The sequence below is a fragment of the Pseudorca crassidens genome, chromosome 16, assembly GCF_039906515.1.
Source record: "Pseudorca crassidens isolate mPseCra1 chromosome 16, mPseCra1.hap1, whole genome shotgun sequence".
NCBI classification, from domain to species: Eukaryota; Metazoa; Chordata; class Mammalia; order Artiodactyla; family Delphinidae; genus Pseudorca; species Pseudorca crassidens.
The window spans coordinates 70,704,723-70,723,115 of NC_090311.1; the positions used below are offsets into that span (position 1 = coordinate 70,704,723).

General features: G+C 36.3%; 1 protein-coding gene across 12 annotated transcripts in view; it reads right to left on the bottom strand.

The window, feature by feature from the left end:
* The window catches only part of CABCOCO1 (ciliary associated calcium binding coiled-coil 1), a 128,089-nt gene extending 112,279 nt beyond the window's left edge, over nt 1–15,810 (bottom strand). For all 12 annotated transcript variants that reach the window (XR_010935985.1, XM_067710853.1, XM_067710857.1 and 9 more), the window contains exons 1-2: nt 15,505–15,810; nt 5,279–5,382 (exon numbers count right to left, since the gene is read on the bottom strand). Coding sequence is in view for 11 of the 12 variants with exons in the window: in XM_067710853.1 (XP_067566954.1) it covers nt 5,279–5,382; nt 15,505–15,585 (185 nt within the window). In the remaining variant the exon portion in view is untranslated. The remainder of the gene's footprint in view (nt 1–5,278; nt 5,383–15,504) is intronic.
* Between the last annotated feature and the right edge of the window lie 2,583 nt (nt 15,811–18,393).

Sequence of the window (18,393 nt, forward strand, 5' to 3'; positions counted from 1 at the left end):
TAATTTTTATTCTTTTTTCAGTTAGTGGGGAAAAGGGAAAAAGTAGAATAGGTTCTCTTCACTATCACATAAACAATCTATTTCTTGTAAACATGGGAAGTATCTGCTCTAAGACTGTGTATTCTGGTCTTGCTATTGCAAACAAGGGTTCTTGAAACGGCACTTCAGGGTTTTCTCCTCACCTGGGAGAATAAGTATATTTTTAAGCTTATTCTCAGATCTTCCACTATGTACATCCTCCTTGTAATTTCTCCTGCACTTCTGCTTGATCTACAGTGTTTCTGGTGGGCATCCTCACAGTTTGTGGTCTGTGCTTTCAGCATCTCCTTGTTAGTAGAAATGGAATTGGTATTTCCTAGATGCTTATATGTGATTTCTCAGGGAATGTCTGTATGTGTGTATGTGTGTTTGTGTGTGTGTGTGTGTGACAACTTTATACTGCCATTTACAAAAAAAGAGTCCTTATTATTTACAATACTGAAATAAATTACACAATCAGAATAATGAATACAGCAAGATTAAACAAGTCTGGGAATAAATAAAGCTGATGTTGCGTTTAACTCACTCTCTAACATACATTTCATTTACAGTAGTATCTGCGTAGACCCCAACACCCAAAGTGAGATCTGAGTCTTTTCAGCCAGTCATGCTTCTCATCTCCCTTCTCATAATGCCATATAATGCCTTTCAGTATATGGCATTCTCTATAATAATTATTGATCTACAGTGACCACTCTCCTAAATTGTTCTAGTTAATTCATAACTAACGGTAAGGGTCATTTTCTTCTGTGGAACAAAAATCAGAAGAGTTAAGTAAGTAGCTTTGGCTGCTGCTGGCAGTTATTTTATAACCATAAGAAAAATCAGTCCTAAGACTAAGCCTTACTTCTTGATACTATTGAGGACTTGAGTCAACCAACCCTGGAGTCAATCTATCTCTGAATGTCCCGTTATGTGATATTTTACATACACGTGTGTGTGTGTGTGTGTGTGTGTATACTTTATTTTTAGGTCAATATGATCAGTTTTTTATGTTACATGCAATTAAAAGCATCCCAACTGATACATTTTGTCAAGCACACAAATCAAATGGCAGATGCAGAAATGAATGGGGAGGCAATCTGGGGAAGAAGGTTACCTCACTAGCCAGGCATCTTCCATTTGCACTGGATATCAGTCAGCAAGATTTATTTTCCAATGTTTAATGTATAATACCATTTATTCTTAAGTAAAAGTCAGTAGGAAAATGTCTATAGTAATAAAAACTTGTGGTATTTTAATGGAATCAACAAATAGGCCAATGGAACAGAAAGCCCAGAAACAGACCCAATATATATGGGAATTGGTATATGACAGAGGTAGTATTTCAAATCAGTGAGGGAAGTATGAATTCTTCAAAAATGATGCTGGCAGCATTGACTATCCACATAGAAAATAAAATACTACCTCACCCAATACATGGATTAACTAAAACAACCCCATTAGTATTTTATTCTGAATTATATTCTTTTGACTCCCTAAATTGACCTACTTTTCACTCTACTGATTTCTGCTACCTAATGTTGCTAAGGAAAAGTCTGAAGCCTGCCTGATAATTTTCCTCTAGGTGACTTTCTTTATCCCAGAGATGAGGTAATATATGAAGTTTTATTCTATTAAAATATTTAAATCAAGGCTTTTTTGGGGCAATTTACAATAAGAGTGTATTTGTTTGATACATAGTTTTGAACAGCAACTTTTCTTATTTTATCTTCTATCAAACTTTTATTTTATGAAGTTTCAAGTATTTTTTTCTTATACACTAAGTTAGATGTATATTCTAGCATCTTCCAATTGCTTTAATATGCATTTTGAATGTTTTCTTAAATTTGTTTTCCATTACTGCCTTGATTTTCAGCAAGATAAGTTCTATATTGGATTTATTCTTTACCTTAGTTTCTTGCCTTAGTGTTAAAAGCTTCTTAATTTACATATTTTATAACCTCTTCTTTTATCTCGTTTTATGAAATCAATGCCCTCTTTAATCATCAGCTTTTGCCTAACATTTTCTTCTGTTTACAGAAGTTAGTCTTCCTTCTAAGTGTATTCTTCATCTGCATGTTATTGTTTTAATTAAATATCTGACCTGAATAGTGGCATGTGTTCTTTGCTTTACGTTTTTATTTTTTCAATGTTTAACTATATACTAATAGACAATTGCCTAAGAATAATATGGTGAAGTCTCTTTAAGTTTCCTCCACCTTCGCTCTCTTTCCCTAATGTCCCCTCCATCACTTTCCATAGTACCATTTGAATCTTAACCTTCAACCTGAACTGCAGGCTAAATATTTAACATTTCTGTTCTTCATTCAGTTATTTCACTCCAAAGGAAACTAAGCAGGGAGGCATTAGGAGCAAGACACTGCTGTGGTTTGAATGCAAAGTTTCCATGCATTTTACTGGTAAATCTGTAAGCTTTTCCTCTGGGAATAAAGGGAGATGGAAAAGGGGAGAGGGGAGAAATGGCCACAGATGTAGCGTGAGAGAATGTAAGGAAAGAGAAAGATGCTTAATAGTGATTTAGGAAGTTTTGCTATAGTGATAGGTGATGTAACTACCTACTTTGTCTCACCAAGAATTTCAGTAAAAATATTACATTATTCTTGCCTGCTCTTGAAATTGGAGTGCCTTTTATTTTTTAAATATGATGACATGCAGAAATAAGCCTTAAGGCAAGAGCTGAACAGCTCATGGAAACCAATTATAGAGAGGTTATTAAAAGATCTCTCCACCTTACTTCTGTGTTTAAATAGTTATTTTCAATTTAGTCCCTATCCTTTTTTCAAAAGGGATTTGGGTGGATCTGTAAATAAAATCAGGGTTACATTAAAACATGAATCATAGATAGTAGTTAGGAAATGTTGAGAAATGTACCCAGACATTTAACTTTGCTTGAAGTGTATTCCAGAAATATATTTTAATGATACTTTAATGTTTCATTTGGTTGGTTGCTTTTATGCAACAAAATTTTTAAAGGTAGGGAAATGTGCTAATGTCCCATAATTTATTTTAGTAGGTTTATAACTTCGTAGACTGTATGATTTTGGCATACTTTTGCCACTTGGTGACGTGATACCTCAATTATATTTCTGTCATTTTGAAAGGTGTATAATCCCCATTTATAATAATGCTATTTTATATGGAAAATGAATGACTGGCTACAAATAATTCAGGATTACTGTTACAAAAATCATGTAAAAAACCTCAAGAAAATTACTTTTCAAAGAAATGGCTCCTGACATAAAACTGTTGTCATTTATCCAAAATCGATGCCCTAAAATTTGAGATTACTTCAGATGAATTCTATTAATGAGATGGTCATAGGCACATCCTAAAAGAATGACCTTTTAGGTCAACCTGCTGTTAAACCTGGTTGTTTCTATACAGCAGCTAACTTCTGTATCACCCTCTGTATCATTTACTTTCTTCTAGACCTCACCTCTTACAGATTAAAAATACTTTTAGAATTTAGATATTTAACAAAAAAGAGACCCAGTAATTGAAAAAGAGAAAAAGATTGTCACAAAAGATGGTCATACACAGTACAACTTAAGATGTGATGAGAAATACACAAGTCTAAAAAGCGTTTGTTTGCAATAAATTTTATTTAATATAACATCTTGTATTTATTATTTAATAAAAATAAATTATAAACTATATTAAATATATGTCATTTACATTGTATTAATCTACTATCTGCCTAGTTTGTTTCTGTTTTTGTTTTTTTTTGCGGTACGCGGGCCTCTCACTGCTGTGGCCTCTCCCACTGCGGAGCACAGGCTCCGGACGCGCAGGCTCAGCGGCCACGGCTCATGGGCCAAACTGCTCCGCGGCATGTGGGATCTTCCCAGACCAGGGCACGAACCCGTGTCCCCTGCATCGACAGGCAGACTCTCAAACACTGCGCCACCAGGGAAGCCCCCTGCCTAGTTTTAAATACCTATTTTTTACATTTCAATGACCATCATTTGGGGTTACCTAGAAATCGAAGATAATAGTTACTTGAAGCTTAATCAGTGATATTAATACAATAAATGCATTTTTCTAATCAATTCTGACACTAAAAAATAAGAATTCCCAATGAGCATTCATTTCTATAAATATGGTAACATCACCATAAAATTCTTAAACCTGTGAAATTTTTAATTGAGTAATACTTCTAGAAATGCAGATAGTAAGTAGTATGACCAAATCACAGATCACCAGGATTTCTAGCAGGGTTTGAAGGCAGTGGAGGTGAAGAGCATTTCAGGAAAAGGCCTGTCAGTGTCATTTGCCTGCTCTTAATATGCCTTCCCTTCTCAAATCTCTCTTCCAGCAAGTACATCTGTCATATATTTCCTTCTCAGCAGTAAATCACCTCTATTCCATAATATTTGTAAGATTTGCAAATGATAACCACTGACAAAGTCATTTTCCATTTGCCCATTATGGTCGACAATGCCCGGCTTACATCTAGATGACTGGACCACAGAAGTCTTACCCTGGAACATTACAGTCCAGAACATCATCACATTGTCCCCACACTCCACACATTATAACCGATCAGGCTTCCATTATTAGAGTGAGATAATTTTTAAAATGAATGATTACTAAAAACATCTTTTCAGAATTTGTGTGGTGGATATATCTGAGTATATATTAGAGTTCTAAGTAAATGATCTACTGTAGAAATCAATGGCCTTAAGAATAGGATGTACGTATATTAGAACTGATACCTATAAATTCAGTTATATTCACATATTTAAGCAAAATGTATGAGATTAGAATACTTAGCATAGCTTCATATCCAATAAAAATCACAGGTGGATGGCTAATATTCAGGATTTCCAAAATTATAAAATGTATTCACTATTAATATTACAGAAAATACATCTTACTCTTGTCATGATGAGACAGAAGACCTAAAGGTTCTTGTGCATACTGACAGTTTTACAAATGAAAGAGAAAAGAAGATGGCATATGCTAATGGCTGCTTTTAACAATAAATCCCTATTCTCTGTTAAGATTAGCAAGTTGGTTGAAATCCATTTCTCCCATAAAGAAGACTGCTGAGCAGTGGAAACAAGTCAGTTGTTTGAGAATTTTTGTGTTCCACAGTCCGGATATATATATCTGTGCAAAATATAATAACAAATATTTTGGAAATAGGTTTAAAATGTGTAATAACATATCATGACCATTTATAGATGCAGAACTAGAACTGTTCCATATTTGGTTGTAATATTGAAGTACTTACTGTTGAACTCCATCTATATCCTCTACTAGCATTTCGGTGATCTGGGCAACTGAAAGAAAATCTGGACACAGAATCCCTTCATGCTCCTGGAATTCAGTATCTTTCTACGAAAAAAAAATGTGGAATAAGTTATTTCAATCACGTTTCACATATTAATCCCAATGATACCAAAATTTGTTCTTACTTTTGTCTCACTGCTATCAGGAAAAAATTTAAAAACAACAGTCTCCTAGATAATCTCTTTTCCTTTCTGTCTTTAAGTAATGGTACCTCTCTTCTGAAAAGCTGAATCGTTAGTCAACCTGTCTTTTGTGCATATTTAAAACTGGGTGAGATGATGGTTTTCAATTAACAAACATTTTTGAATATCTATATATTCCTCATTGAACTTGGGGCACAAGAGGAGGCAAAGACAAGTAAGAAAGACTTGTTATCCTCAAGAAGCTTAACATCTTGTGGAAGGGACAAACTAAAAGTGACTTTAAAACAAGAAAACAGAATAAGTGAGCCATAATAAAGATGTCATTCAGTCTAAAGGAAGGAAGGGACAACAAGGACAGCAACAGGACAAGGAAAGTCTACAGAGAGAAATAGCCTTTGTGAGACTGAGCATGGATAATGTCCCAGGTGAAGCGACTCAGCAACACCAAGGTGATAAAGACAGGACAGCTGGGTACCGGTTCTGTAAATATAAAGTAGTTCACAGTGGTGCCTAGGGCACACACAGGGGACTAGTTGGACCTAAGTGGAAGGTGGGCATTGGAAATATATCACAGGAGATCTTAAATAATTTAATAAAGATTTACTGAGTGATTACAATACACAAGATACTGCACAAGGCACCATACATATTTTAGACCATGGCTGGTTGAAGAATGACAGGCTGAAGAGTTTGTTCTTTACAGGCAATAAGGGACCGTGAAGTTTTTGAGCAATGAAGTGACAAAACTATGCTTTAATGAAGGGTACTCTGTAGCAGGGTGAAGGACAAAAAGGAAGAGTTAAATGAAAAGGTTGTTAGAACAGTTCAGGAATGAGGCATTGGGCTGCACTGGGCTCCCAGCAGTGTGCAGAACAGAAAGGGATAAATACAACATATTACATTTGGGGGACTAAAGGAGGGAAGAATGAATGGAGAGTCTGAGTTTCTGAAATAGGTGACTAGAAGAAAAAGGTGTTGATACTCAGGGCCTCCAACATCACATATGCCACCTTTGTGTGAACTAGACGAAGGCATCCTCTCTGGGTGGAGGAAGTACTAAAGGCTTAAGGCTGATGCAGCCCTGCACCCAAGTGCACCACTTGTGAACAGAGTGTAGTTTCAGCTCCTGCTCAACCCTCAGCTGAGTCCTTTTGTTCAGAGTACAATCTGTAAAAGCATATGTGACACTCTTATCACATCAACACAAATTAGAGTTTTGGAAGATGATGCTAGTTTTAAGAAGGCAAGATGATGAATTTGGTTTCAGTGGTTGAATTTTAGGTGAAATATACATAGAAGAAAGAAATGTTTAGAGGTTAATTAGAAATGCTAGAGTCAAGAAAGGTCAAGTTTACGGATGTTAGTTTAGGAGTCACTACAAGTATGAGAATGGATGAAACTGCCCAAAGCTAGAGCATGAAGAGAAGAGCTGTGAATGGGGGATGGAAAAGAAGACTGAAAAAGAGATAAGACACCAGTAGCTCCATGAAAATAAAGGATTGTGAGATTTACGCCAGCCAGAATGGCCATGATTAAAAAGTCTACAAATAACAAGTGCTGGAGAGGGTGTGGAGAAAGGGAACCCTCCTCCACTGTTGGTGGGAATGTAAATTGGTGCAGCCACTATGGAAAACAGTGTGGAGGGCCCTCAAAAAACTAAAAACAGAGTTGCCATATGACCCAGCAACACCACTCCTGGGCATATACTCAGAAAAAAATATAATTCAAAAAGATACATACACCCCTATGTTCACAGCAGCACTATTCACAAAAGCCAAGACATAGAAACAACCTAATGTCCACTGACAGATGAATGGATAAAGAAGATGTGGTGTGTGTGTGTGCGCGCGCGCGCGCACGCGTGTGCTGGACTATTACTCAGCCATAAAAAAGAATGAAATAATACCATTTGCAGCAACATGGATAGACCTAAAGATTATCATACTAAGTAAAGTCAGAAAGAGAAAGACAAATACCATATGATAACTTATATGTGGAATCTAAAATATGACACAAATCAACATATCTCTGAAACAAAAAGAGACTCACAGATATACAGAACAGACTTGTGGTTGCCAAGGGGGAAGAGGGGTAGGGAGAAAAGAACTGGGAGTTTGGGATTAGTAGAGGCAAACTATTATACACAGGATGGATAAACAGCAAGGTCCTATTGTATACCACAGGGAACTATATTCAATATCTTGTGACAAACCATAATGGAAAAGAATATGAAAAAGAATATATATATGTATAACTGAGTCACTTTTCTGTACAGAATTAACACAACATTGTAAATCAACTATACTTCAACAAAATTTAAATAAATAAATAAATACATTTTAAAAAGGATTGTGAGATTTGGGGGAGAGATGGGGCAAATGTTTTTAATTCAACAGTTATTTAGTTTTCCATGTGAATAAGCTCCAATAAGTAAGAGTAGGAAACATTTTGCTATAGTTAACAAGATCACATCCCAAACTTGCCTTATTTCAAGAACAGAAAAATCCCAAAGCTAATACTCACTGGTAATGAAAATCAGTTTAACGTTTGTAATTTAATATTAGGTTATTATATTTTTATTTTTAAAAATCCAACTTAGAAATAAAATATGCAATTTTATTAGCTATCTTTTCATAATCTTAGAGTTGGCAAATTAACCTAAAGTAGGTCATACTATTAGATTATAAATTTAGTATGAAACAATATTTGAGTATCTAATATAATACCTTGCACCTAGTAGGCACTCAGACACTTGTAAATCAAATTAAATGCACTCAGTTTTTAGACAGAATAGTATTTTAGTCCATAATGTATGGCTATATATTTGTTTAAATATTTGTTAGTTACATGTATTTTTTTTTAAAATTATTAGCAGTAAAGTATAATTATTACTACTGTTAATCCCATTAGATTGTAAATTCCTCAGGGACAGTCATTCAATCTTTTACTTCTTTTTAGAATTCTGCAGGTCCTAGTTAGGTCAACATAGGTTGTTTATCAACTGTCTGAATTCATCTCCATCCTGTGATGACACTGTTAGATGATGGAGCATGATAAAAAGCAGGACCTGGATTTGGAGATCTCATGATGGTTTGAATATTGATGAATTCTGTGACTTACAGCAAGGCATTTGAACGTAAATTTGGATTCATGTTAAAAAATCATTCTGATATGTTTTACTACATACAAGATTGCTATCATTATTCATAATGAATAAAGATATATATGAAAGGTACATTATACAGACATTCAGATCAATTGTATTAGATTTGAAAATTTTCTGAACAGGAGAAAATAGGTCACACAAGCACTGAAAGAGAATACAATAATCTTAATCTTTTGTACAATAATAATTCTAGCTAAGGTGCCTAATATTAGTGCCTCATTTTTTACTAAAACTTGATAGCTTAAGATAATCATCTTGTAGGAGGGTTTGCCTCTGGTTTTTTGTTTTCTTTTGTCTTAAATTGAATTCCTGGACCTATTTTAAACGAGAGCTTTTCTTTTGTTTGTTTATATACTGCCATGTACCTAGAAAGGATATAAGGTGGTTAAAAATCTTTAATCTTTTGATACATACATTCTGATTTGTAAAAATTAAAGATACAATGGAAAATTCATGAATAGGTTAATAAAAATGTAAATATGTAATTATCACTTTCTCTGTAAAATTACATCTCTGACTAGGAAAATACGTAAGCTAAACTGCACTGTAACTCATTTTATTCCACCACCTGCTGGATTTTAGCTGTTATTCCAGAAGCATTAAAATTGTAAGCCTGATATTTTCAGATAACTTCTTCTCTGAATTTTTTTCTCTAATGTCACCTCAACTTTCCACATTTGTACATATGTCTTTCTTCTAGAATTTAAGCCTTTGGGGGCACCTTTGTATCCATCAGTGGTATGTCTTACAAGACTCTTAATAAATGTCCACTAAAAAAAGATAGCACAGATGCCTAAGAGGTGTTTCACAGTCTTAGAGAACAGAGAATGGTCTACAATTTCCACACTTTGAAAGGCTTTCTTCAAGCCTGAAAATAAATGAACTAAGAAGCAGCGCTGTGTTGAGCCATGTTGGAGCCTGAGGCAAAAAGGAAAAATCAGTAATAGTGATGCTGTCTTTATTTAAAATTTAGATCTATTATGGATTTTTTGCATTAATTTTGGTTTTTAAAATATTACATTAAAATATAGTTTCTCTTGACTACTGAATTTTTTGGCACCCCTCACTCACCTCACTATAGTCCTGGACACCATAAGGAGCCAATTTAAGACAAAAAGTAGATGAAAGAAGGATAAATAAAAGCAAGAGCTAGTTCTTTAAAATAATGAATAAAACTGGCAAATCTTGGGCAAATGCGATTAAAGAAAAAATAAATACATGCCACATTAAATGGAAATACATTTGAAAATTACAAGGAAATGGGTGATTTCCTAGGAATATATACGTTATCAAATTTGACCAAGGGTAAGGGAAGAAATGGACCTGACCAAACATGAACTAAACTGGAAGTCTACTTTTTAAAAGGTCACCATGTCCAGATAGTTTACACTTGAAGTTCTACTGAACAATCAAGAACACATAAATTCTGTTAGTCTAATAAGTATAGACCATAGATAATTCATTTTTTAGAAGCCAGCACAGGCTATACACAAAAACCTGAATTAGTACAGAAAGGAAATTATAAGTCAAAATCATTAATAAATTCAGATGCAAAAATTCTAGTTAAAATAATACCTTAGAACACTGAATCCAGCATTGTACTAAAAGAATAATAAGCTATCATTATGAGCAAATAAGGTTAATTTCAGAAATGCAAGGACAGATTATCATTAATAAGTCTCATATACTTAAGACAAATTAAATGATAAAATAATATGATTATAAAAATAAATAATAAACAGGCATTTGTAAGAATTCAGCAGCAAAACTCTCAGTAAAATATGAATTAAAAAAAGAAAAGTTAGGGACTTTCCTGTTGGTCCAGTGGTTAAGAATCCTCTTTAGGGCTTCCCTGGTGGCGCAGTGGTTAAGAGTCCGCCTGCCGATGCAGGGGACACGGGTTTGTGCCCGGGTCCGGGAAGATCCCACATGCCACGGAGCGGCTGGGCCAGTGAGCCATGGCTGCTGAGCCTGCGCGTCCGGAGCCTGTGCTCCGCAACGGAAGAGGCCACAGCAGTGAGAGGCCCGTGTACCGCAAAAAAAAAAAAAAAAGAAAAAAAAAGAAAATAATCCTCTTTACAAGGCAGGGGATGCTGGTTCAATCTCTAGTTGGGGAACCAAGATCCCACATGCCACGGGGCAACTAAGCCCGCGTGCCACAACAAAAGATCCTGTGCCCACAACTAAGACCCGACACAGCCAAAAAATAAAAATAATATTAAAAAAAAAGAATAGCTAAACATAAAAAAGATTATACGCCAAAACATTATATTGAATGAAGAAACACTGATGTATTCTTATGAAAACCAGGAACGAAAAAGGGATTCTGGCTAGTAACATTATTGTAATTAAACTCACTATAGCGGGTCTAATAATATAATAAGAAAATGAGATATGTGGCTTAAATATTAGAAATGAGGACATTATAAAATCTTTACTTGAAGATTACATGGCTGCACACCTAAGAAACATGACATTGTACTAACATGGTTTGAGCTAATAAGAAACTTCTAAGATGGTTACATATAACATAAACATACAAAGGCTAACTGCTCTCCTCTGTATTAGAAACTAATTATAAATGTAAATGGCATTAAAATTGATTAAACTGGATTAAAAATATAATAAGAAAGGTATAGTACCTAAAGAAATTATAAACTTTATCAAAGTTTAATAACAAGATTTGATAAAAGAGATTTATTAGAAACCTTCAAATTAAAAAAAATTATGCCTCCCTGGGGGCGCAGTGGTTAGGAATCCACCTGCCAATGCAAGGAACACGGGTTCGAGCCCTGGTCCAGGAATATCCCACATGCCACAGAGCAACTAAGTCCGTGCGCCACAATTATTGAGCCTGCGCTCTAGAGCCCGCGAGCCACAACTACTGAAGCCCGTGCGCCTAGAGCCGGTGCTCCGCAACAAGAGAAGCCACCACAATGAGAAGCCTGCGCACAGCAACGAAGACCCAATGTAGCCAACAATAAAATAAATAAAATTTAAAAAAATTAAATCCTTCCCACATTACGAGTATAATGCAATGACAATCTCAAATCTCAACTGTATCATTCTGTATCATTTTGTAACTATCGAAATCATTTTTTCAAGTTCTTATGGAAGAATACATATATTTTGAAAAAGAAAAATAGTGAGAGGGACCTTTCCAAATCAGACATTAAAGTTAAATATAAAGTAGTTTGGCAGTAACACAAGGATGGACAAACCAGTCAGTGTAAAAAAATAGAGAATGGAAATTCAAAAATATACCTACATGTATAAATTTATACATATACATATATAAATGTTGGATTCTCTATTCTATTCCACTGACTCTTCAGCCATTCTTGTGCCCATTCATGTACATATGTAATGTGATAGCGGCAGTCAGTCCATTCTCCATGGGAAGAGAGTATGGCTTATTTATAGTAAATGAAACTGGCATAATTGATGGTTCATGTCTAGAAGAAAACAAAATTAGATCCTCATTTCAAATACACAGTACATCCATCAAAAATTAATTTTAGCTGTGTTAAAGACCTAACTTTAGTAAAATAAAACTTTAAATATTAGAAAAAAATTGAAGATGATTTGTGCAACCTGAAAGGGAGGATGGAGTGGGGAGAAGAAGCAGGAAATAAGAATAAGATAGGAAACCCAAAGACTAATGGTAAGATGAAAGACAAACCCAAATGTTTGTCAATACCTCCACGACCAAGGCCAATATTTCCAGAGGTTCTAAGTGTCTGATAAATAATGATACTGTATATTCACATTTTAAGGAATATTAGCACTGTTTTTTCAACAATATTTTGAGCAACTTTTTGGCAACCTCCCATAGCCCTGCACAGGTTGATCTACACCATGTGCTGTAAATGGCTTCAATAAATACCTCATGAATGACATTGCAACTGCAGGAAACTGGTCATCTTGGTGCCCAAGTTGAGCCCCAAGTGTTTCTCTCTAACCTGCCAATGACGGGGCGGGGGCTATTTTCAAGGTCCGTAGGGACCGCCTAATGTCGAGAGAATTGTCTATGGCCTCCCCCAAACACACTGAGGCTTTTACCACAGGTGATATCATCTTTCCACTCAGGATTATGTAAGTGTCCCCTTGTCCTGAGGAAGTCCCAAAGGCATTGAATAAATGTCATCTGTTAGGGGATTTGTTAACACTAAGGGAAATTATTCAAAAGAAGCAATTGGGAAATAATCATTTACATTTTCTTTTAGGTCTCTGATATGAGTTGAAGTATAGTCCTTTTACATATAATACTTAAATGATTACATGTCCCAAATAGTATTTTTGAAGATATTAAGAAAGTCAGCTTATGAACAAACTATCGATAAAAGACTGATGATTGAATTCTAAGTATTCATTTACAAACTCACTTATAAATTAACTTAGGAGAATTTATAAACTCCTTTCAGTTACAGATATATACGTAGGAAATATTTTCAGACTGTCGTCATTTCTCTGGTCTTGTGCATTTAAATAGATATCTCCCAAATGTTTAGTCTTACCTTTTAGAAGGAGGCATTTACTCCCATGTTACTAAAGAAACTGGATTGTTGAATTCAGATAGTTGGCAAAAAAAAGTTTAAGCAATATTACATAAGAAATATTTTCCTGGACCTGCATCTCATGTCTGCTTGTTCAAGGTATCTTACAGAGCAGATTTTGAGCTATGATAACTACATTCCTGGCATATGTCAGACCCTCTCTAATTTCAATTAGTTAAGCTATATTTTTACTGAGTGCCTACTATACGACTGGGATAATTTGCTGTTTTTATTTTAGGTACTGAGAACAAACAACAAACGGGAAACCTCAGACTATTGGAAGCTTATGCTTTATTTCCAATAGACTTGGCAAGAAAAGAAATATTTCACTACTGCTTGGCTCAGATGACTGGATGGTGCACTGGCTAAGTCAATTTGGATAAAGAATTATTAAGAAATAATACTATAAGGGACTAGGTCTTGGGGGATCAATTCAGTAAACAATCTGACCTGAGAAGAACCTTTCAGTACCTAACTGAAAAGATGTAGCCTTGGGAACAGACACACCGAGAGAGATTTTTGCTGTCTTTTCTATCTAACCCCTGAAACCCACAGCGGGCACAAATGGGTGGCAGGCAGGACTTATTCTAATGAATGACATAACACTAGGGATCAACTGTCTACTCCATGAATTACAGGAACTCTGCTTTCATTAGAATGGAAAATGGAGTTTTGACCATGCAGTGTGTTAATCTTAGTAAATGAGCACAGTTAAGTGAGTCCAAATTCCAACTTGATTTGTTCGGTTTGTTACTAAAAGACTATTGATTGTCATGGGGAATACTTGCTTCTCCAAGAAGTTTACAAAAGTGCCCACTGACAGGGTTAAGATGGCAGACAATCACCTAACGTCTATATGTATTCGTTTGACTCGTCCATTATAAAAAGTGATTATTTTTTTCCTGGAACATGGCACTTCTTCTCATCTTTTAATAAAAGAAAAATTATGGGGTATTTTTTTCGAAGTGCAGGCTCATTAACCCCCAATTATCAGTCTTTCTTACAAAGGACATTATCTACATGGGAAACTATATATGTGGGTGTACACTGACAACTGTCCATTCTCATAAGTAAGTTTTTGTATATATTTAAATAACACAATTTAATTGGGAAATTTCCTATGCCACTTTTGAAACTATATTACTTACATTAGAGATCACATGGGAGTAACTGGGTTAGTAACCAGTTTATCACATTAAAATGTATTTTTAATGTATGCTAATTTCAAAAGGCTCATAGGAGAATCCGCATGCTTTAGTGGTCTGCACACAGTATTGGGAAGAATGGCTTGGGAATGACTTGCACATCTCTGGGCAAGGCACTGAATTCACTGGCTCTGTGTTTCTTCATTTATAAAACTGCAGCTAATACATATCTTCTGTACAAAAAAAATGTTATTTACACAAATAAGGAAGTTGAGCCTAGCAATGTTAATTATAACATTATTCACCTTCAGAGTCTTAAAAAAACAGAAGAAAAAACTTCTTAGGACAACATGACTGACTCAAGTATGTGAAGGTTTAAACATTTTTTAGTAATATCTGGCATATATTCTTAATTAAAATCTCAGGATACAAAGCTTGTGAGTAACTCAAGTTATCTAGAACCCATTTATTACTGAGAACTGGTGTTCGGAGGGGCCTGAGGAAAAATCTTTATTTTACACAGGAAACCACTGGAGGCCCAAAGACGTTAAATACTTTTCCTAAAAACAAGGGGCTGATGAGCAACTAAGTCATAACCGGAAGGTCGATTTTCCAGGCGTTCCTCCTTTGTCCCATCTCCTATTATGTATTTATTATTTAGAGAAACAGCAAAATAATAAGGGAAACACTGGCCTTCAAATATTAATCTACCCACTACCAATGAAGAGTAATTATTCCACGACAGCTTTTGAGCAACAGGAACTGTGATCATCTGAAGTGAATTAGTAGTAATTTCCAAAAGAGTCGGGCCCATTCAAGATTGCCAGAATTCCCTTTCAAGTGCTGAGAATCGGGGAAAAGGGCGTACTTGTGAGGCCTTTGGGGCAACGAATGAACCGTCCAACGGAAGGATTTCTAGTTTACACTCGAGAGCACGAGGCGCGTCGAGCGGCAGGGCTCGGGGAGCGCGGGGCGGTGGCTCCGGGACCCATCTCACTCCCCCGGAGCCCGCGCCGCCCGGGACCCGCTCCCAAACCCTCCGACACTCGGGTCCGCGCACCCAACCCCCGGCGGGAGGCGCCTCCCCGGGACCAGCCTCGGCCGCGGGCAGGGTGCGGGCGCTCGGGGGTCGCGGGTACCGGGCAGGGACGGCGTACCTCCGACTCGGGCGTGGTTCCCGCCGGAGTCATCCCCGCGGGGGTCGTCCCCCCGGGAGTCGTCCCCACAGACGCCGCCATGATCCAGCCGCCGCACAGCGGCCCCTCGTCGCCGGGGCAACCGGGGCGGGGCCGGGGTCGCTGGGCTGGGGAAGTGAGCACCACGCACAGCGGCTTCCGGTCCGGAACCGCGTCCCCAGCTGGGAGAGGGCTGGGACCCGGTGGCGTTGGGAGCGGGAGACCCGGGTCCGGCCGCTGCGGGGCGCTCTGCCGGGAAGGCCCGCAGCGGTGCCTTGAATCACCGAGTAGAGACAGACTCGTTCCTTTTAGTAAGAGAGAAAAAAAAGAAAAAAAAAAGAAGGCAATTTAAACGAACTAGTGTACGTGGAAGTGACCACTGCGAACACATAGCAAGTTCTCAATAAGTATTAAAGTGAGATATATTATTGGAATTGACACTTGATTGATATTTGATATTAAGGAATTGTTATTTTAAAGTGTTAGGAGGTTATTGTCATGTTTACAAGGAAAAACCGTCTTTATCTTCTAGAGGCAACATGCTGAAAGATTTAGTGATGATGAAATGGTAAAATGCCAGCGATTTACTGCAAAATCATGAGGGGTAGATGGATAGTGAGTGGAGGTATAGTGGAAGAATCAATACTGGGTACATGGAGGGGGTGTGGTCATTATACTATTATTTCTACTTTATATATATTTGAAGTTTTCCGTAATAAAAACATTGAAAAACAATACATTTAGTAATAGTATCAGTAGTCTTCTCTGGATGATAGTACCTTCTTTGATAATGAAATGTGCTTTGCTTATATTAACCTGTGTGGGAGTTGCTATGCAGGAAGCTTACTGCAAAAAATCAGACATTATTTAAATGCTTCACTTTCGCCTTCTGTAAAATGCGATAATGACAGTGTCCGCCTCATTGCATTACTGTGAGGATTTAACATGTTAATATATGGGAATGTTTAGAATAGTATCTGGTACCTGTAGTCAGATATTATTAGGATTAGTATTAGTTTGTACGTTTCTCTTGACTTTAGTCCATCCTGTACAACACCTGCCAAAATAATATTTCCATCATAGACTTCTTACATTTGCCCACTGCCTTTCAAACCAAATTGAACACTTTAGCTTTATATAACCTCATGATAATTGTGCCTTTCCTTGTCTTACTGTTAAGATTTTGCACACAATTTGTACTAACTGGTGTTTATGAATTGTCTCTACTTTTGTATATGTTTGATTAGTCTTTTAAGTGGACTGTGGAGTCCTCCTTCCCTTGATATTTTCATGCGTAAAGAAACTGGTTTAGCTCCTAGTACAGAATATTCACTCAGCAATGAGTTTATGATTTCTAACACTGTTTAAAAAGGACTATGTTAGACTTCCTCAGTTAGTGAAAATATAGTCAATTTTTAGTGATTGCCAGAGTTAATACTTAAGTGCTACCACCTTACAAACTCATTACAATGCTTAATTATTTGATTTTTTTCCTTCTGATCACTACTTCAAAGAAATGGAAAACAACGGGTCATCTTCTGCTAAGTAAGAACCCTTCACATTCTTTAAATTTAGCTTTTGGTACATTGCTAAGGCATTTATTGCTCTAAACTGTAGTTCTAGTTTTCTCAAATGTCTGATTTATTTTCCTGGCTTTTAATTGTTCTGCCATTTCTTTGACAGTTTTTATGTTTTCTTCACCCCTTTTTGGTTTTGGACCCTGGAGCTAGATGGAGGACTCCATTAAAGATGGAATCAATTCTAACAGTGACAGGAGGGTTACCCCAGGGAGGGGGGAATTGTTTTGTAGGAATTTCAATTTTACTGTATTTAATATCATAATTTATTGGAGAAGTCAGTTTTGAGGAGGTAATTTAATTTTACGGGGCACAATTTTTTTGCCCAGTAAGGAGTGGTGTTGAAAACCCATTAGCCTTAAGGTTACTTTTAATTTGCACAAGTTGAAGCTGATTTTAGCTTCTCACTTCTTTTGTACGGAGGTGCCAACAAGAAAGACACATCTCAGTAGGTGATATGCTTTCTTACATGGAAAGGTCAGCTAAGTCTTCCTTCTCAAGTCTCTTTTGAAGATAAAGGCTTCCCACCGAAGCCTGAAACTTCCATTCCTTATCTTGGTTTATTGTTTTAAGGCTAGCAGAGAAAAGGAAACATATGGGTCTGGTAGTTTACAATTATTTTCTTTTAAAAGACCTCTGACTTTTAGCACATCACAGTGAAATATGGGGTAGCTTGATACGATTATTTGCTCAATTGGATTGGCCCTTGTTCTAATGAAAGTACTCCAATCTACACACCTATAAACCTATGAGTAGCAGATTTTACAAATGGAATCAGACTTTCTTGAAGAGGGATATTTTCATAATTTTACCAATTGAGGTATTGGATGTTTAAAATAAACCATACCAGAGAAACATTTAGGAAAGGGCTAGATAATTTTATAATGGGTATTGATGGTCTGGTGTGGCAACATAAGACAATGAAAACCGATGGTGAGATTTCAGCTGTCTTCTTAGGGTAGGGAAACGTTTCTACTCCACTCATGATTTATGTGTTACTGGCTCATTTTAAGTATAAGTGAAGTTCTTTAACAATAAATGAAATAATGTCACTAATGAGATTAATGACATAGTAGTAGTTCTAACACTGTGATTCCTGAGGTCTTCAATCTATTAGGTGACACCCGTGATAGTCTAAGAGGATCAGGCTGGAAAAATTCCAATTTGAAATAGTACTGAGAGACCACAAAACTGTGGAGGTGGAATTTAGATAACACTCTGTATTCAAGCCTTCAGATACATTTGTTAGTTGTAGAAAGAAAAACTATAAGAAGCATTTTAATTTGTGAATAAT